General features: G+C 35.1%; 1 protein-coding gene across 12 annotated transcripts in view; it reads right to left on the bottom strand.

The window, feature by feature from the left end:
• SLTM (SAFB like transcription modulator) overlaps positions 1-21,835 on the bottom strand; it is a 62,558-nt gene that overhangs the window by 39,457 nt on the left and 1,266 nt on the right. For 4 of the 12 annotated variants that reach the window (XM_082733723.1, XM_082733716.1, XM_082733721.1 and 1 more), the window contains exons 2-5: positions 21,712-21,799; positions 11,202-11,287; positions 7,803-8,000; positions 6,906-6,953 (exon numbers count right to left, since the gene is read on the bottom strand). In XM_082733723.1, coding sequence (XP_082589849.1) covers positions 6,906-6,953; positions 7,803-8,000; positions 11,202-11,287; positions 21,712-21,799 — 420 coding nt within the window. The remainder of the gene's footprint in view (positions 1-6,905; positions 6,954-7,802; positions 8,001-11,201; positions 11,288-21,711; positions 21,800-21,835) is intronic. The other 8 variants (XM_082733722.1, XM_082733720.1, XM_082733726.1 and 5 more) reach the window with 3 other exon arrangements.

The raw sequence follows: 21,835 nt of genomic DNA, 5'->3' as shown, positions 1-21,835 counted from the left end.
TCAATGGCAAGCCTGCTTCTCCCTCTCCTATTCCCCCTGCTTGTGTTCCCTCTCTCGCTTGCTCTCTGTCAAATAAATGAGTAAAATCTTTAAAAATGAAACAAAATAAAATAAAAGCTGAGTAGCAGCAGATCATTTTCAGTCAAGGTGGTGTGACGCTACCACATACAAAGCCTTAGAGTGGAGGGTCTCAAACTGAGCCTGTATCAGAATCCCCTGGAAGGCTTGTTAAAACAGTTTGCTGAGCACCAACCCAGAGTTTCTAATTCAGGTCTGGAAGCAGGGCTTGAGCATCTTCATCTCTAACAAGTTTCCAGGTGATGCTGATGCTGTTGGTCCAAGGACTACACTTTTAACAACTACTTACTGCCTTAGAGTGACAGCCTAGTAGTGAAAGAAGACTTTAAACATTGAACTGTAAACAAAACTTTAAATGGTGTATTTATCTTGCAACACAATTTAAGATTCCAGAAAAGCATGCATTCCTTAAAAATGTCAAATACCTTACCATATGTTCAAAATTACATCCGATAACCACATTTCTAAGAAATCACTTTAAAGGCTTTTTCAACTTTCAGCTAACATGTAAGTGCCCCCGAATTATGGAATGCCCAACTGTTTTACACACTAAACATGAAGGAAACTATAAACACTGAAACAACTTAGCCACAAGCTTAGGAAATAAGAGTCCAAAACTAAGTAGATTACTGATTTATAATAGCAAAGTGAATTATTTGAAGTGAAGTATTATCACGTAAGTCCATTATATTATGTTCTAATAACCTCTTTACTGTTGTTCTGTTGAACCAGAATTTAGTTTTAGTCATTGTTTCTAATCTGCAACATCTGGAAAGGAAAGAAAAATGCTTTCACTTGGGTAGAGTGACAGACAATGGCAGCAAAGAAAGGATGAAACTGTCGAGTTATCTTTTTCTTCCCAATTCTTTTAGTTTAGTAATTATTAGTCTTTTGGCGGGGAGAAACAAACTGGAATATCTTAACTTTTACTCAGGACAACAAATGAACTTAAAGAATGCAACTTGCTGCTTCTTTATATACCAACAGCACACAACTTCCCAGTTATTCTTTTAGAGTTACGATACTGACAGGTTCAAGAAAAAAAAATGGCCAAATTATCTATTTTAAAATGTAATAAAAATTAAATACTGAGATGTAAAAAAACGAAATCCTTTCTGCTGTAATTCTACCAATTAGAAATGTTATTTCCTGCTGCTAAAATAACTGGTAAGGTTTGCCTTACTTTGCTGAAGAGCTTTTAGATATTTATCCTAATTATTCAATATGCCTTCCAAAGGAGCTCATACATAACATATTAGTTTCTCAAATTAAAGGTAACACTAGTTTTACTACATATACTTAAATGCCCCAAGAAGAGTCTGGCCCAGCTTCTGGAAAATAAACCCAACTACAGCTGAGGGTAAACCACAGAAACCACTAGGGTTAGTAGAAAAAACGAGCCACAAATCAGCACAGGCTTTGCGGTGCAGTGTGTGGACACAAAGCACTACTAAAGTCAAACTTCTGGCCCTAAGCAAGCCTAAAAGTCCTCGTAATAAGGAAACAAAACAAGAAATACAACAAAGACAATGGGAGACTTTTCCCATCTAAATGATACAAACAATATGCATCTTATCTGAAAATAATTTTCCTCCACTGAAAACAGGTTTTTTTGGGAATGAAAAATATAGTAAATCAGTAACAACAATGTAAAGCATTCCCTTATATTTTTTAGTTTATCTTGAAAAAATGTAACATTTCACATATGAAAATGAAGAAATGCTTTCCGTAAGGTAGGAATTCATGTTGTGTATCTTTGTAGCAGGATCTACAACCCTTAGTCAAATGCCAAAAGTCACATACAAAGCTTCTCTATTTTTCTTTCACCCTAGGAACAGCAATGATGAGACAAAAATGAGCAAAGGGCTTATTTTTCAGTTAATGAAGTGTTTACTATATATATAGTAAGTATACACATACACACATGTATATTCTATGTGTGTATATATGTATATATACACACACACACTCATTTTACCTTCCCCTAGGTTAAACTTGTGAGACATGTAACATATATGTACTATGTAAGAAGATCTCCTCTGGAAAGCCTCCTTTCCCCTGATTGTATATAAACACTATATTCAGGGGCGCCTGGGTGGCTCAGTTGGTTGAGCGACTGCCTTCAGCTCAGGTCATGACCCCGGACTTCCGGAATCTCGGCCCCCTTGGGCTCCCAGCTCCTTGGGGAGTCTGCTTCTCCCTCTGACCTTCTCCTCTCTCATGCTCTCTCTCACTTATTCTCTCTCAAATAAATAAATAAAATCTTTAAAAAAATAAAAAAAATAAACACTATATTCAGCCTGATTTAAAATAAACCTTCAAAATAACCTTAAACCACCAACTGCCCACTATCTATCTGGCAGTAAGCTAAAGGTCATAGGAAATACAAAATAAGTACTCAAATAAGTACTCAAAATACGTACATGATAAGTAATCAATAAACACTTGTTGAATGATTTTACTGAATAAATGTAGTGTGAGACACTATTATTTTTAGATGGAAGGAATGAACGAACTGCTCACTTCCATGTATGTAATAGGCTTAACTGCAGCACTGTGTAAGTACAGTGGAATTCGGAAAACAACATTTGCTAGCGTGCAGTTATTTAGTGAAAAGAACACCAAACTAGACATCCTAAGACCTGGGTATTTATCCTATCTTTACCACTGAAACAGTTGTACTCTATGGTATTGTCATCCATCTAGCTAAATTTTATCCATAAAAGAGAGATAACCTATGACCAATACAGAATACAAGTAATTACATAAGATAATGGATGTAAAAAGTTCTCTGTAAACCATGAGGCACTACATAAGAGATATTAGAGAAAGTTTTATGGAGGAGATACAGATAAATCCGGCTTTCAAAGTACATAGACTTCATATGACAAAAAAACAGGTATCAAATTAGTGAAACATAAAGGGCAAGGGCAAATAGGAAAAGGAATATACATGGTGTGATCATAGAAGACTGAAAAGACTGAGGTTAGAGGAAATTTTTAAGAATTAAAGCACTAGCAAACAAACGTTTTTTTGAGAAAAATTTCTCCCAAATTCTCAAGTAATGGGTATCTTCAAGCTAATACAGTATCACAAATAACCAGACTGCATATGTACTAAGTGCCGTATCTATGACCAATCCCAACATCAATCCAGCAGGTAGAAATTATTATGTTTATTTTACAGACATAGAAACTGAGAGAATCTGCCCAAATTCATAAATTATTATAGGTAACTAATACAAGCACAATTTGAACCAAATTCCATGTAGTATAACAGGCTAATGCTTAAAGGTCAAATATTTAAAATCCAAGCAAGCCTGAAAACTGGCTTGAGTGAAGGGACTTTTTGAATGCATTTTTCTCATAGCTTTGATTTGGGAACCATGTACATATTGTAAACAGTTATAAAATCAGATTTAATTTTCCAGCTATTCTGAATTATATACTTACAAAAAGTTACAGATCCAATTTCCTTAAAACCAATACTTTAATTATTGAAAATTAAATGAAACAAGTCAACCTAAATATGTATGAGTTGGTGATATAAGCACAGAGAGCAGAACTAGTCTAATAGGCAGTTAATTGTTCATTCCTAGAAGGATCCATCTTTAGGACAGATATAACAGGAAAAAATCTTAAAATTATTTTCAGTAATCTTTTTGGTAGTGGTGTTGGTATTAAGTTTCTTAGACTGTTGTATGTGTACTGTAAGACAAAGAAAATGATTGACATAGAAGTATCCCTATGACCTCAAAATCTATTTAACTTAAAAGCAAAACCAAACCAAAAACCACACACATTCACTAGCACTGTACATTGGAAGAAAAGACCTAGAAAACATGAAAACCCAGTAGCAATGAACACCCCTACTACTGAAACTAGGTTCTTGAGAACCACTTACAACTAAAAGGAAAAAATGGGTACTTAGGTCTACAGAAGAAAAAGGAACATCCTTACATATGAGAAAGCAATCAAAAACTACTAGGATCAGGTTGAAATGAAGAGGCTCTCACAAGCTCCAGATGGGGCCATTTGAACACTGAACAACAACTACAATGAACTTACACATTAAATACATTTAAATCCATAAATTCAAAATGAAACTGAGAAAAAAAGGAAATATAAAAAACTCAGTAGTCACTGTTAAAGATGGTAATGAACTGGCTCATTATTCCAAAGATTGGTAAATAAAAGGAAAAGCATCAGGCTTAAATACAGATGCTGCCTTTTCTTTGTAAATGGTACCACTGAGTAACCAAATAGTATGAGATATTTCTATCTCTAGGATCATTCCTAATAAATAAGGAAGAAATGATAGAATGAGAATATCACCACCTTGATCCAAGGGCTATGGATCATCAATGCTCGGTACAATCATCAAGTATAACTAGACATTATGTGCAGCCAAATGGAAAAACATGACACTATCTATGAAGTAGTGGGTATGTTGGGGTGGGCGTGGGATACCCTGCAGTGGATAGCAAGCCTGTAGATCCCACACCCAACTTACCAATTTACAGAGAATACAGTAAACAAAGAATCATGTTGAATGACTCCCCAGAAATGTAATCAGCAAAAATCTCGACTCCGGAAACCCTACAAGCAGGGATAGGCAAACTACACTAGATGCCTCTTTTTGTAAGTATTTTTACTGAAACAGCCATATGCATTCATTTATCCCGTTCATCTATCCACTGTCTGTGTCTGTTTTCACAAAACAATGGAAGAGTTAAATAGTTAAAACATAGATCATATGGCCCACAACAGCTAAAATATTTTCTACCTAGTCCCATTAAGAAACTTGGCCAAACACCCCGGCTCTACAGAATACACAACTCAATTTCTTCACCTACTGATCTTTTAAAAAAGAGGTCTAATGAACATTTCAATCAAACACAATGGGTACATCTTATTTGCATCTGGATTCAAACAAAACCTGTAAAAACAAAAAGCAAAACAAAAACTACACACAATTGAACATTTGAATACTAATTAAATATTTAATGACACTAAAATCTTATATTAGGAGTAATAATGTAAAAAATAAAACATTACTTTAGAGATACATCATGAAATTTTTAAAGCAATATATGACGTTAAGGATTTGTTCCAATAAACAAAGGGAAAAGTGAATGGAGCTATAAATGAAACAAGACTGTCCATGAGTTGTAACAGCTAAATCTGGGTGATGGTTACACTCTATGTATTACACTCTATTATTTAATGCCCACAGTAAGATGATATATTCACTAAGCATGTTTAGAAGCATTAGAACATATGTTCTGGATGTTCCACTCTGCATTATTTAGAAGGAGAAAAAAGGTCATTTTACTTAAAGAAAACTTCTTTGAAGATGTACCCTCCCTATCTTTTGATACAATCAGGCGATACTTGCCTCTTGATGAGAACGAGTAACTGTTCTTTCATTATCAGGATAGAAGGGAAGCAAGGCCATCTTCAGGCCATAAAAATTTATTAAAATTAGAAAAAGGCATTCATTCCTTAAGATACTTTACTTCCATCTGCTAAATTTCCATAATACATACATAGTTTATTATGAGAATGGGGACCCTTAGATATGATTGGTGCCTTTACACAACTTACAACCTGTACAACTTCAGGAGTGGCCGTTAGTGGAAATGAACAAGCTAGCTACTAAAGAATATTAAGAGCTCAATTCTACCTTTCTGCAAATTTGTAATGTAGAAAAGGTACCCCCCCCCCAAATTTGAGAAAGTTAATTTTCCTCACCTAATCTTTACCACTTAGAAATGAACCTATGCATAGCTAGTACATGGAACAAATCTATAGACTTTCACAGTCCTAACATTTCCTTCCTGAATATTCTCAATTATGACACATTTCTCCCAGGAATGCAGTTTCTCCCCCACTGCAATAAATGCAGAGAGCCAAGATACAACCTAACCAGCATTTGTGGCTCACCATCATTTCAAAGGTAAGAGAGCTGCAGGAAAGAAGGCGTGCATGACCAGAGGTAATCAGCTAAGCAGTGCTAAATATGAACCCCACTACATACTCTTCTAGCGAATATTAACTAAGGAAATAACAGACCTGATCACAGATTTTTCTAAATCTGAGAAACAGAGGAAACTCCAATCTCTACTTCAAAGCATATGATTTAAAGAAGATATATGAACAAGGCTTCTTGAGTATAGATATGAGAAAAGAAAAGGATAAGCTAAAAAGAAAACATTGTTGCAACTGAGCTATATAAATGTGTTTATAATCCCTATAAACCATGCTCTAAACTATACGTTATATAAATCATATATACCAAAAAAACACAATACGCAATAGAAGTGCACTCCTTCTCTACACACACACATCCCCCAAGTAAATCTCTAGAACAGAGATTTTTACCATTTTTACACGATGCCCATCCTAGGTGTTAAATTAGCAAAATCTTAAATCAAGCTTTGAAAAGGATATTAGTACATTTAAATAATTAACTTCATAGCAAAGTAACAGGAAAAAAAAAAAATCAAGGAGAGTGCACACTTCTCAAAAGACTGGTAACCAGAGTTGTTTTTTGTTTCTTTTTTTTTTTTTTTAAACAGAAAGGATGGACTATTTTTATTTTTCTTCTGAAAATGGTAGGAACTTTGTTATAATATCTTCCAATTACCTTTGTGGCAACAGAATTTCAGCTGCCAATTTTAACTGTTTCGTATATACCACATAAATAATTCAGTATTGAGTTTATGGCAGTTTTATGAATTAGAGGATTTTGAAGTCAAAATAAGATTCCTTTTCCAAGCCCTTCCACCCACAATATCGTATTCATAGGACTAAATATAAACTTACTTGGGCTGTTAGAAAGGTATCATCTTCACCTTCTTGAGCTTCAATTTCCTAAGTAAAAGGGTATACAATAGCTTTGCTTTACAAAATATCTGGGTAACATGAGAATGCTTCTATGCTCTACCCAATTATCACTTGCCTTGTGTTCTGCCGTGTCTATACCATGTATACTAAGTCAATGCTTAATAATGTAGACTATATATTTTATGCCAACATAAAAATAGTCACGTTGATAGAGAATTAGAAAAATCTCTTGAGCCCTTCATTTATTGAGCTAGGTAGAACAGAAGTATTCTAAGCATGAACATTAACAGCACTGACTCCCTCCATAATCCACTGGCTTTCTTAAGACATACTAACATACTTCAAAGCAGGACAAATGGTCTCTTTCAAACAAAGTATTTTTTTTAATTATATGTCTTTAAATTAAACTTTCCTAAGTAATTCCCCACCCTTGATAATAACCAAAGAAATGCAAGTTAATCTTTTAGCTCTACTAAAGTAGCAACGGATTAAAAGCTACCATCAGTAGTGTTGGCAACATCAGTGACTGATACACTCATCCATAGTGGAGGAGAAAACAACTTCAATGTAAATGTCCCATATCAAAGGAGTGGCTACTCAGTCTAGTAAGTTACGGTGTAACACAAGCATTATGAAGTTATCATGGTATGTCATATAGAACAAATAGCAACTAAAGGTATGATAACTACTATGTACAAATATATACAAATGTGGAAGATAATAAGCCAAAATTTAAAAGCTAGTAGGATTCCAGGTGATTTATAAATTCAAAATTTTCTGAAAATTCTGAGACTTCCACATTTAACTAGAAAAAATACTTTTTATTATTTATTACTTAATTTATCTGTTCACATTTTAAAAAAACTGTCTAAAGACCTGACTTTCGATGTCCTCTTTTTCTATATCTTCTATTGCTTCTGCCTCTATTAATTCATGAGTTCTCTTGTTCTCTTCTGTAGAAAGTGACTCCTTGGAATGTACAGTTTCTTCTTCATTTTCACCAAATTCTTCAGAGTCCTTTAGTTCATCATTTCCATCTTGTTCATGTGCCTCTTGATTCTCCAATTCACAGTCCTTTTAATGGTAAGAAAATTTGGTACAGCTAGAGGCAAAGCAGTGCAGGCTATCCACCAAACGTTTCTGGTAATTTACATGTCTACCTGTTTTAAATTTTACCATATTTTGACATTATTCCCAAAGTCAAAGTTCAATCATTTGACCTTACATATTAACTGTGTCTTTAAAAATAGAGGGAGTCAAATTCCAAAGTCACTGAACCATGCATCTAAGTTCCCAAACCTCTCACACTGAGATACGCACTAACTGGATTACTACTAGAGATGCTCTCAAGTTCCGGTTATTTAATATTTACCAAATCACATCCCAGGAGCTTTCCTCGAAAATAAAGCTTCACAGAAATGACTTGATTTCTCCATGTGCCATAGTTTGATTTAACTTCAAAAACTCTGTGAATCTTACATATTATAACAAGGTTTATTTCTAATTAATAATAAGGCACCCCAACTGTTATATTCTGTTCTTTGAAAAAAAAAAAAAAAGCAAATCATTAATGTATTTGCTTTGAAATCTATCACTGTGCCACAGTCTCAGTTAGGCAGGGGAACACAGGTTGGGATTGTCTTGGTGAAGGAATTCTGTTTGCCCTTCAAAGTTTATCGACACACAGTACTACAGCAGAAACAAAGAAAAGCAGCAGTCTAATTAGTTTCCTCTTTAACTGCAAAGAAAGGGTTGAAAGCGATGAACACTTCCCCTTTCCATGTTCTTACGGTAAATATAACAGATTTAAGAAAAGGCTTCGGGATTAAAAGGGGAAAAGGGCAGGGGTATGACTATTAATCATTCAAAACTGAACTGCAGTGAGGAAATAAAATTTCTGGGGAGGCGGGCAAAGGAAACGAATAGGATTGTATTGTGAGTGTGAAGTACTTGGGAGCAGGGCACATCTCTGGAGGGCAGGTTTAACCAGCCTCACCACGTATGAGTAAGGGAACACTGGAGGTTGCAAACAGAGTAGGGGACTGTATAACAATAGTAAATGCAACAACAACAACAAAACAAAAAAAAAAAAGAAAGAAAGAAAAAAAGAAAAGCAACCAAGGGAAATCACCCAGGGAACTTCATCTACGAGTGCTAACTCCAACCATTCTTCTCTTTTCATCTACAAATGAAAGCAATTACTATACTATTTACATCTAGGCAATAGGTGAGATTTACTCACCACTACAGTATAAATTCTAGAATTACCAATACTGAGAGAGAAGTATATTCACTTAATTTCTATCAAATACATCACACATGCCGGTACTCCCAAAGCAAAAAAGGAAGTACAAAGAAACTGAAGATTTATTTAAATGGGACTTTTTTTTTTTTTAAAGCTCCTTTGTTCTTCTAGACATTATGACCAGTTTCATTTAATAATAACACAAAGTGAGTGCCTGGGTGGCTCAGTGGGTTAAGCCGCTGCCTTCGGCTCAGGTCATGATCTCAGGGTCCTGGGATCGAGTCCCGCATCGGGCTCTCTGCTCAGCAGGGAGCCTGCTTCCTCCTCTCTCTCTCTCTGCCTGCCTCTCTGCCTACTTGCAATCTCTCTCTGTCAAATAAATAAATAAAATCTTAAAAAAAAATAATAACACAAAGTTATCTTTTGCAGCACTCTCAAGAGACAATACTATTATACGAAATAGAAATATATATCTCCTAACATTTCAAATGAATGTTAAGATTTTTAATGAACTGTAAAGCTAAAAGTTAGACCTTTGAAAATTAAAAATTTTTACTAAGTCACAATGTTTTTCCAGCTTAGGGGTAATTTTTGCTTACTCATAACACTCACTAGTGAAGACACCTGGAGAAAATAAGAGTAAAGGAACAAACCTAAAGGAAGAGGTATCACAAAGATAACAGAATACAGAGACCGGACTGCTCCAAAAGGCTCAAACAAAAACTGACTACGAGCATGCAATCATCAGTTTTAAAGGCTCCCTGGGCAAATATTTCCTAAAATTATCTGATTTCAGGGTTAAATCCTCAACCACATGTTTCTTTCTCTATGTGCATATGTACCCTCAAAGTGCAAGGTGCAAAATGTGGGAAGTGCGGTACACTCTGTGCTCTGTGTGTGCATGTAATGTGGGGAGGGTAGAGAGTTAAGCAGCAGGTGAGATGTCCAGGTGAATGGGTGTGCATGTAATGTGGGGAGGGTAGAGAGTTAAGCAGCAGGTGAGATGGCCAGGTGAATGGATAGGAGCTCACTTCATGGTAGAGCACACAGACATCCAGAGATGTTAACGACCATATGGACTAAGTGTATACAGAAAACAGAATATATGGGGTATAAATGGATATAATTTAGGAGGAACCGTGCTCATTTAAATAATTCCTGCAAATGCCATGCTACTTAAGACCTAATGATCACTAAGTAGCAGATCACGTCAGTAAAAAGAACCCCCAAAACAAAAAACCTGTGATTAAAAATAACTTCTGGAACTGCCACAGCTGCAGTTAAAACTGTACACATTACTTTTCTGGCTGGTCAGTTTTGAAATACATTCATTCTTAGCCAAAAAAGACCTGGCTTAAATTTATCTTTAAAGGGCAAAACAGAGGCACCTGAGTGGCTCAGTGGGTTAAGCCTCTGCCTTCGGCTCAGGTCATGATCCCAGAGTCCTGGGATCTAGCCCCGCATCGGGCTCTCTGCTCAGCAGGGAGCCTGCTTCCTCCTCTCGCTCTCTCTGCCTGCCTCTCTGCCTACTTGTGATGTCTGTCTGTCAAATGAATAAATTTAAAAAAATCTTAAATAAATAAATAAATAAAGGGCAAAACAAATTTCTTAATTTGCTCTTTACTAAGTAGCAACACATAAGCAATCTTCTATCTCCATTTTAAAGACTACCTCAATCTAAGTTCTGTGTATTTTATACAAAAGCTAAATGGAATAGGCAGATGAAAATAAACTATCAATACCCTTAGTGCAGTAACTTCTCCAGGAACTAACATATCATTTGCCTGTAGCTGTTCCTCTAGCCCCTATGTCGGACTTCTACTTCCAGGCCTGGATCAATATTACTTTTAGCTCTCTGTCTCATGTAACTAAAGACAAAGTCATTTATTATATTTCTCAACTATGATGACATTAACAATACTACATTAAGTCTCTATTTTACCTCCATACTTCAGGATCTATTATTCAAGTAAAATGCATGAATTCATCATGCAAAATAAACGTCTTAACCTGAGTAATTAACACTTTACCTTGACAAAAGCATCATCTTCCACAGAAGCATCTCCACTCAACTCATCTGCTTCCTGTTTTTTACCTGCGAAAGAAGGAAAATGGGCTAACAACCAATATTTTATTACTTTAAAAGTAAAAAACATTCAGAAGAGTTGACCCCACAGTATCAATCACTCTCTACTCCCAAATCATCTGACAAAACTAATGCAAACTCCTTATAAACCACCTGCTCATAGCTGTCCCAAACAAAAAAGCTTTATTAAGAACATCATGCTGCCTCACTAAACTACACAAATCATCCTAATATAAACCCATCGTCTTAACTGACTTGATATATATAATACAATTTTCTTTATGACACTCAAATTCTCTTATCTTCAATCCTTCCAGAAGTAGCAGCACATTTCAGTGGTGTTCTGAGTCTATCACCAGATGCCTCACAGCTAAGTCAGATGTAAGACAGCTCCTGTCCCCCACAAAGTCGGTCCCTAAGTGCTACTCTTCAACAAGCTTTCTCTGAAATAAAATCCTAATGCTTCAATCTACACCGTACAGTCCATCAGTTGATTCTATATTGCCTCGTACTCTCAAATAAATCTTGCTTCACCATTTAAAAAAGAAAATTCCTTAAGTACAAGTGACTGCTTTTATGCTTATTTTGTATTTCTCCAAACTATACGCCAAGCAATGGGGCTTGGCGCTTAACAAAATGACTGATTTCACTGACTTAAGGCAAGGAGAAATACTTCAGACTGAAAACTGTTAATAGCCTCCAGATAGACTACCGGCCTTCCCCACCCAACTCGCATCTTCAAACTACAAATCGGTGGTTGGGACTTCAAAAATGCTTTCCACGATTAAAGAAATACATATTTTCCACAGAGCCAATGCTAAAAGTTTATGTTTTCGGGCTACTTCACAAAAACTTACTGAACAAACCATGCATCAGAAATGCTGTAAAAAGCACAGCTGCCCAAACTTTAATATCGATTATTTTTTAATTCATTTACTTTGAAATGTGAATGGATGTTCTTTCCTGAGCCCAACTAATCATCAACTTTCCCCTTTATCTAAAACAGGGACTGCCATGTACCTATCTCAAGCTTCTGTGACTCTCACAGTAGAGAGTTTAGGTTTAAGGTGGCTGTAAAAAAAAAAAAAAAAAAAAAAAGTCAGTGTACCTCCCTTTCCCGAGTCTCAACAACCTCTATCTTCCATGTACTCCTAATTCGAAACCCCTTCCTTAAAGGAGAAATAAAAAGGCAACAAGATTCTAATCCTTCCAGGTTTGTGAAAAAGATCAAGACTAAAAGTGGAGTTTTGTTATTTTGTTTTGTTTTTTTTTTAACTCACTGAGGTAAAAAGGGGTTGTCCCAGTCTCTCAAGGGTTTACATGAATCAAGAAGAAAGTGTGGAGCTTGTGTGGCATTTGGTTCCTATTTAGAATGCTGGTGTATTTTCTTAGGGAAAATAGAAATTAGAAGTTATTACAAGGGACAACTAACAGAGTCTGCTGGTCGGAAAACATTTATTACTATATTAAAAAAAAAAAAAAGTGCAGATGTTCCTTCCCCGAAAACAGTATCAGATGAAAAAGAGCTCACTAAATTCTTCCTTCACATTTAGAGGAAATTCCATGTTATAAAATCTTAAAGATGCTTCTTCATGGGAGAAATAAATTTTTTAAAAATATAAGACCCCAAAACACACCACCAAGTAATCTACAGAGTAGAGCTTTGGGGGGAATTCTTTCAGAACATTTGCAAACAGTATTTACTCCTTAAATTTGCAAACCATTAAAAAAAAAAAAAGTTCATTTGATTTTCCCAAGCACCCTATGGTACTTGGGGTAGGTAATCAAAATCTTAGGAAAAAGAGAAAATGAGCCAGAGAAGTTAAGTAGCTTGCCCAAAGCTAGTAAATAAATGGCGTTGTCAGAACTGGAAGCCAAGGCTTCTCATTTCCAGTCCAAAGTTCTTTCCACTACATCCTATGACCTACTTAAAAGACATTATCCTAGTAAGGCGTGGTTCATTAACTCAGTTTAAAGATACTATCTTTGAAATGGCAGCCTTCAGCATTAATGACAAACTACATATGCTTTGCACACTCCTGGTCAATTTCACTTGCCTTAGTTTACTTAAAGGAAAACCAAACTGCACCACAGCAACAAAACGAACACTGGCAGTCACTATCACTGCTTAACTGGCTTCCATGGTCCAAGCACTAGGATAAACATTTTCTATACAGTAATGTATTTATTTAATTTATTCTCCTAACTACTCTGAAACTATTATCCCCCCATTCTATAAAAAAAGGAACTGTTGCTCAAAAGCTAATCAGATTACAAAGCTAGTGAAGGCAGTGCTTCAGTTTATTTTTTTTATTTTTATTTTTTAAAGATTTTATTTACTTATCTTTATTTTTTAAAGACTTATTTGTGGGGCACCTGGGTGGCTCAGTGGATTAAGCCTCTGCCCTGGGATCCAGCACAGCATTGGGCTCTTTGTTCAGCAGGGAGCCTGCTCCCCCACCCCTCCGGCCCCACCTCTCTGTCTACTTGTGATCTCTTTCTCTCTGTCAAATGGATTAATAAAATCTTTAACCAAAATAGTAATAATAATAATAAAATAATAAAGACTTATTTGTCAGAGAAAGCGAGGAGAGAGTGCATGTGCATGCACAAGCAGCAGGAGTGGCAAGCAGAAGGAAAAAGCAGGCTCCCTGCCGAGTAAGAAGCCTGCCTGGGGACTTCATCCTAGCACCCTAAAATCAGAGTCAAAGACAGATGCTTAACGAACGGAGCCACCCAGGCATCCCAACAGTGCTTCAATTTAAACCCAGGCCTATTCCCACCTTTCGGAAACCCACAAAGCCATTAGATCTTGTTAATGCTATCTCTTTTAATATAAAAAGAGGCTCCAAAAGTCACACCCACAAAATGTTCAAAGGTAAGCCTCCAAGATTATGTAACTTGCCCCATGACAAACAGGCCATAAGAGGCAGAAGTGCACAAAAAGGCTCAACTTTGCCATGCCTTACTGTTATAAACAGCTGTACCACACAAAAGCACTGGACATTTATCAGTTTATAAACATAAAAACCATGAGGACAAAATTTTCAAACATATAGTGATGAAACTATAATAATAATTTGATATGTTTTAAGAAAAATGAAATTTTACCCTCTTCGAAAACTGATTTAAATTTTGAAACAGTATAAGAAAATTCTACTTGATGTCTCAGGAATGAGCTGACACCATTTTTTATTCTGTACATTTAGAATGAAGTCATGAACTTTATAAAGACATCATTGATCATTCCAAAAACAAACAAGCAAAAAAACCCTGAAATTTTACACTCTAGCTTTTGACTGTTTTCATAATCTGTAACTTGGGGCTTACTTAGCACATGCTGAAATTAGAAACTATATTATAATATCTTCCTTTATGAAAAAAGGATCATCCTTCCCCCATACAAAATATAACTCACATTTTAAAAGGCTCTGATGATCACCATCTAGCCCAGAACCTAGTACGACATTATATAATGAACAGATAGATTTCCTGACTGATAATGGGAGTATCCCTAGGTTGGATATAACAAGGTCTGGATTTCTATTCAGCCCTCACTGGAACACGAAGAGGTGACATGGCAGTCAAACTAGCACCATGTACGGTCGGTCCCATCCTCTCAGTAAAACTGTAAACTCCCAACTTCAATGATGCTAGAGTATCTATGGATTCCTAACTTATGTCACAGATGAGAGATAACTTATAAGAAAAACCAAATCCCCTTTAAATTCCAACAAGCAACATTGACCACCTTCGGCTCTTTTTTGTACAGTCAGTAACCATCTCTATTTCCAGTTCCCATTTATGCCTGTGCTAGCAACACTCCTAGAGAAAATTAATCTGGTAATCTTCAGTCCTTTAAGGACTCAGCCACATGCCACAGAAATGTGTGTTGATGCAAAAGAAAGTGGTATGACTGGGAAGAGGGCGCTAACTTAAAGTTTAATGTAAGAGAAGCTTCACTTTTTTTTTTTTTAAAGCAATGTCTACACCTGGCATTGAGCTTGAACCCACAACCCTGAGATCGAGTCGCATGTTCCACAGACTGAACCAGCCAGTCACCCCCAAAGCCTAACTTCAATGCTCTGAGAAACAAAACTAGAAAATAAGCCGAGCAATAAAGATAGTCTGAATAACAAAATACAAATGGAAGCAAAATTAACTTTATCATATTTTAAATTATCATAGTAGTAACACATGCTATTTTTGAAATTACATAACTTCACATAAAAACACTGCAATACTCTTTGCATGATTTTAGTCTAAAGTAAAATGGCAAAGCAAAATGTATACACCAAAGGAAGAGGACGCTAGAAATACTTTCTTAATTATGCAACATAAATGCATACAAGTCCACAAGTATTTAATTTTAAGAATTAAGGATAATTCAGAATTTTCCGAGTTTAGAGGAGTATGACAGTATATGCATCATGTATCAAACTATATTTCCCAGTGGCTTCTGGGACAGGGCCTCTCAATCAATCACAGAAATATTTGTGCAATGAAACATGCATATTCATACCAAATGAGATAAATCAAGACTATAAATACATCAAGACCATAAATAGCTTCACTTTTGCCAACAAACTTAAGAAAAAACTCAAGATTTTCCGAATTTTTGTATTTCAGAATTATGAATAAGGATTCTAGGTCATAAATTGGTTTTCTCCTCCAAAGGTAAAGTAGTCCTAAGGATTTGCAATTTTCTTTTTCAAGTTCAGAAATACGTCCAAAACGAAACTCCACTCAATAAGTAGATTTAAAGTAATCTCGCCCAAAAACTTTGTGAGAATAACTGTTCCGCATAAACATTTACGAAGCTATAAAATATAGAAAACTTCAGTCATAAAATTGCTGTTTGAAAAGTGGGGGGGGGATTCAGAATATAAGCCAAACTGAACAAGACTGTTTCCAGCAACCTCTCCCCAAACGCATAACTGCATGCAGTATCTTAAAATAATCAGAATATGCTTTGTGTTGTCTGCATACAACTGCATTAGTAAAACTGATGTTTTACTAATGAAATCTTTCTAAATGACCTTATATGTTGTCTTAAACACTGCAGTTATCCAACAGATCATTTTATTGTATTTTTAAAAATCTACTGCAGATAATTCACACTCATTATAATAAATCTAGAAAATACCAACAGCATATTTTTTTTAAATCTGTTAACTTTATCATCTGAAGATAACCAAATTCAACAGAAACACACACACAAAATAAATGCACACAAGTACACACAAGATTTTAATTTAAAAGGCAGCAAAAATGTAACTCCGTTTTTAATGGATTATTTTTCCAGTCCATCAATAGAGAGAAAATACTAGCTGACCCGAAGCCTCACTGTCTTAATCAAATAAAGCAATGTGGAAGTTTTTTGGAAAATGTAAATTATGCAATACAATTTGCAAACTGAGAGGCAGAAAGAAATGAATGAAAATGATACCAAGCTTCAAGCTCTCGACTAGAGCAGTCAGTGGTTCTTAACTCTACCTGCATGAGAATCACCTGAGGAACTGTTAGAAAATAACGAAGTCTGTGTCCCCAACAGAGCAGCCAAAATCAAACCTCTGGGGAGGCAGAAGCCTGGTAGCTGTATTTTTAAGAACTCAAATGACTCTACCATAGAGAACTACTAGGACAACTGAGCCTAAGTAACTAAGAGGCTAGAATGACAAGAAAGTACGAGGAAAATTATTGTTTTCAGCTTCTCCAAACTATAGAAAGTTTCAATTCTCTCTGCCTTTGACAAAACACCATGTATAATGTGAACCTATTTTAGTTGTTGAAAAGGGGGTAAAAATCTGTAAACATAAATCTTCTATGAGTACATGCACATATACGTACACAACTCAGATCAACAGATAACACCCGATAGATTCAGGGTGGTGGAATTATAGGCAATTTCACCTTTTAGTGCCTTTCTGGATTATGAATTTTTTTTAGTGAACATATTTCCCATTTATAATCTGGAAAACACTATTATAAAGCCATAATAATAATAATACTATCCCAGGGTACCAGATCTGCCATGTAAAACTACCTCAGGCTGTGGAGTTCAGGATGTGAGTAATTAATTCCTAAAACTGCACAACTTCGAGGCCTTTTTATATGACATATATGTGAGAACTTTAGCATAACTGATTAGCCAGGAAATTCCACCCTTGTACCTTAAACCATTGTTCAACCTCTTCGATAAAGTCATTTCTGATGCCACCAACTAATAGTATTTTTCCCCTAATTCCTGGACAATTCATACCTCATTTTATATGAGTTTGTGAAAGAGGAGATAGTCTGAAGCCCTCTGCTCCTAATTCAGAAGGCAGAGAAGGACTAACTTGGGAAAAATGCACTGTCTTAAAGTACTAGAAAAATTTTCCTACATCGACACACATCACATTTGACACAATAAAACAGTTGAAAAAAGTACATGAGGGCTTTGATGATAAATATACTCCACCATATAAACTGCAGAAAACAAGCTGCAGGTTTTAACAGCAAAGGCGAAAGGTTTGATTTGGTGATGTGAAAACGAGGCTGGACAATAATCCAGCAAAAGTTTTAAGGATTTCCAACACAATTACAAAGTGGTAAGGAATAAAAGGATGTTGCAATGACTCACATGTTCTGGGTTCTGAATGCTTTACACATCAGTGCCTAAGGAGGACCCACCAGTGCCATTGAGAAAGGTACCTCTGGAAGTAACAGACTATTGATCTCTGATATATGTGCTTCCAGCAAAGAAACAGGCAATTAAAACAAGCACCAAAAGAGGGATCTTTAAAAGCAGTTAAGAAAGCCATCATACGGCCCTTAGTATTCATTCAACAAATATTTTTTGAGTACCTATTCCACGCCTAGCACTGTGCTAGCCATTAGAGACTAATGTAAACAAAAGGCTGTGTCCTTACCCTCACAAAGTTTCTAGCCTAGTGGGTATCCAAAAATATTTATGACAATTCTATCCCGAAAGCCCTTCTCAATGCCACAGTTCTGATTAGTTTCCTTAACACCCAAACATACTGCAATTTAAAAAAAAAAAAAAGGCAAGAATTAAAGTATACTAAAATAATGTATTATGTTAAATGCATTTTATGTGGTTTACTTAACAGACACAAAGCTTTATACAGTAAACATGTAATTCTTTACATTATCTGAGGTATTTTCCACACAAAATTAGGCATTAGATGTCTGGATAAACCTATAACCCCAAATTACACTTGTTTCTACAGGAGGAAAATAAATCAGATTTCATGTAGTGGTTTGAACCTTTGCTAAGCTTGCATGTGCTGCACATTAAAACATCAATAGTATTGCATTATATATAATTCTGAATACTATACTGATTAAAGCCACATAAAATAACTTTTGCTGAAGTTTAAAGGTGACTCTAAAGGTTGAAAATCAAAAGAATATGGTATGCCATCATCAGGTAAAGCAAAAGAAACTTTAAATCTATAATCTCTAAAACAAGTTAATGAGGAGTTAGCTCTACCTGTTTAACCACTTTCTTCACACACACGCCCAAATAATATGACAATAAATCTCCCCGGTAAAGCTTTCTTCTATGTTACTTATTAAAAAGTTCATAGCAAAGAGAATTGTAAAAAAGACTCAGAAGGGACAACCAATACAAGCTACAAACCGTTTCACTGTTAACCACATGCAAACAGAATTTATAAACAATATTAGAACTATAACACTATCAACACTTATTACAAGCACAAACTTGTTTTAAAAATATTCTAAAATATAGTTAAGAATACAGATCCCCTTTCCTCTAATCTGGCTAAACACAAGTATTTTAACATAAAATTTTTTAAATACTGACCCTTCATTTATAAGAGAATAAATTTAATATTTCACCTGAGTAATTGATCCACACCCATTAAGCTACTCTCTTGCTTTCTTAATATCATTTAACTTTTACATGATACCTTAAGATTATCATACGAATTATTCATTTTCCTGACAAGCTATTATATGCTGTATCTTGCTGATGTCTATATGACTACCCCTAAGTAATCCCTTTCTTTGTTCTCCTTTTCTAATAATCTGTCCTAAAGAATATTTATACTGATGGAGCACCTTCGAGCTTTACAGTTCCTTCTTTGCACATCTATTTTAGTTGAACAGAAAACATTTTTCTTCTGACTCCTGACCATATATAATCATTAAATTTTAGAACTAAAGGAGTCCTACAGATAATCCAGTAAAACTTTCGGTTTTATTAAAAAAAAAAAAAAAAAAAGAACAAACAGATCACTGAAGGAAAGGTGGTATGACCAATAGGAAGTTATTTTCAAGGTAGAGACTATTGAGCAAAATAAGATTTGGAATGTAGTAATTCAGCAATTAGACTGAAAAACTGACATCAGATTAAAATATTTAATTTCTTGAATCCCTGATTTTTAAAGCATACTGTTATTTTTAAGTTTCCATATTCAAATTTGATTTTTACTCTTTTTATACTTATTTTTATTTTTATTTTTAATATTATTTTAAAACTGAACTTAAAATAATCTTACTCATAAGCATCTTTAATTGCACATTAATTCAAACCAGGTTCTTAGACTGGGATTTACATTGCGTTCTTTGTAATTCACAGAATTTTCAGAACAATAATAAATGGAATTTAAGGAGTCAAGAGCTACTTATCATGCAAGTCCTAGAATAAGTCTCATGAAGTACTCAGTGATTACATGTTACAACTTCTAACTAAAGACCACAAGACACCTTAATATCAGTGTTATGGAAAAATTAAAGTTCAAGTATCCTAATAATCCATATAAAAGAAAAAAATTAACAAACTGATCATATATGTATATATACACACACACTGTATATATAGAAAATAAAAACTTCTTAAAATTCTACATTGCTAAAAATTATTTCTAAGGGTAAGACAAATGAAGTTCCTAATAACTGAAAAAGAGACACACAAATAAATTAAAAATAGGTGAGAATGCACGTATCAGATGAAGTTTACTTTCAGTGCTAAAATCCATAATCAGCTTGAATAATCTGGAACTATGATTAATACATAGCATCTGTTAAACAATCACAATGTGTTAAATAAACTACATGAATTAAAATCACTATAAGAAATACGGTTAATTCCTGTTTTACTTCTTTCCAAAATTTCTATGCTTCATTTTGAAATAACTCTGGTTTGTAAGCATAGGCTTCTCAGCACCAGCTTCTCTCAACACAGGGAAATGTATCTCTCAAAGTGATACACTGAGTCAGAGTTACATTAAAAGCCACAGACCTTCAAGATAACTTTGTTATTCCTCTAAACTCCAGTTCCACCTCTGTCATTCCCATCCCACCCAGGAAATACTCCTTATCCCTGTTCAGTTTCCTCTGGCACAAAAGGGGGACGCTTGCAAACCTATGAAGACTCAAACAGTGAGATGGCGTCAGATCTGCCTGGTCCTAACATCTACAGACTGCTTAAGATCCAATGTTAATATTTCCATCTTTTCAACGTTAATCCATTCAATCATTTTACCCTAGTTACAGTCAATCTGGTCCACGGCAGAGAGAGCAGTATTTGGGTACTTGGAGCAGTAGGAAAGTTAGATTTTTAAAAATTCTGCAGCTGTCCATGACACACTCCACCTATTGCAAACAGGTACCAGGACGCAGATACCCACATCATGTTCACCCTCTGCCACTGTCTTTATAAGAAGGTGGAAGAAATTTATAATTATTCAAGTCAAGACTTCAACTACCAGAACATTTTTTAAAAAAAATCTAAGTCCCATTTATACTGTCAAAGTGTTAATTTAAAACCACTTTTCCCTATTCATTAAATCACCATATCCTGGAAATATATTCTGGCTAGTTTACAAGTTAAAAATTAAAAATTTTGAACATATCCCTACAACTTTTTTTAAAGCTAATTAATCATGGATTTTTCCCTACGTTGTTAGTATGATTGGTGAGGTCTTTTTGAATTTCCCTGAAAATTAGAATGTATAATAGCATAAATGGAAATTAAGTTCACCAAGTCAAACAAAATACTAAACATAAAGGTTATAAAATTTTAATATACTAGAAAAAACAGCAGGAGCCAAGGTGAAAGATTTGGAAGGAATTCCATCAATACTCTGCCAATTGTGGGGCAAGGTAGACATGTATTTAATTGTATTTTATTCTTCAGGTCTTCACACTATGAAAGAAGAAACATTATGAAACTGGACTTTGTGATTTTTTGGGAAGCAATAAAAAACTGGTCTCTTTCAGGTCAGCTTCAGCCAAATCTTAAGGGCTACAAGTTATCCAGAGCCTGGCAACAGTAACTTTTCTTCCTTGACCCAAGAAGGCAGAGTGCCAGAGGGAAATAGCAAAGAGTAGCACTATATAAACAGGGCAAGTGGCACAAGAGCAGAGGCAAGTTATATAACCAAAATATATTTTAAAATATGTTCATAACTCGTAACAACCTTTGCCTTTGGTTGGTTTCTTGTTTGGAGTATCAGTTGAAACAGTTAATTCAATATTATCTGGATCGCCTCCTTCCTCTTCAATAGCCTACATTAGAAAGAGAAGTTAATATGCTACACAATC

Source organism: Mustela nivalis (genome assembly GCF_964662115.1).
Source record: "Mustela nivalis genome assembly, chromosome: 6".
Taxonomy (NCBI): domain Eukaryota; kingdom Metazoa; phylum Chordata; class Mammalia; order Carnivora; family Mustelidae; genus Mustela; species Mustela nivalis.
Note: the sequence above shows the minus strand (reverse complement) of the source record. Positions and strands in the feature narration are given on the sequence as shown.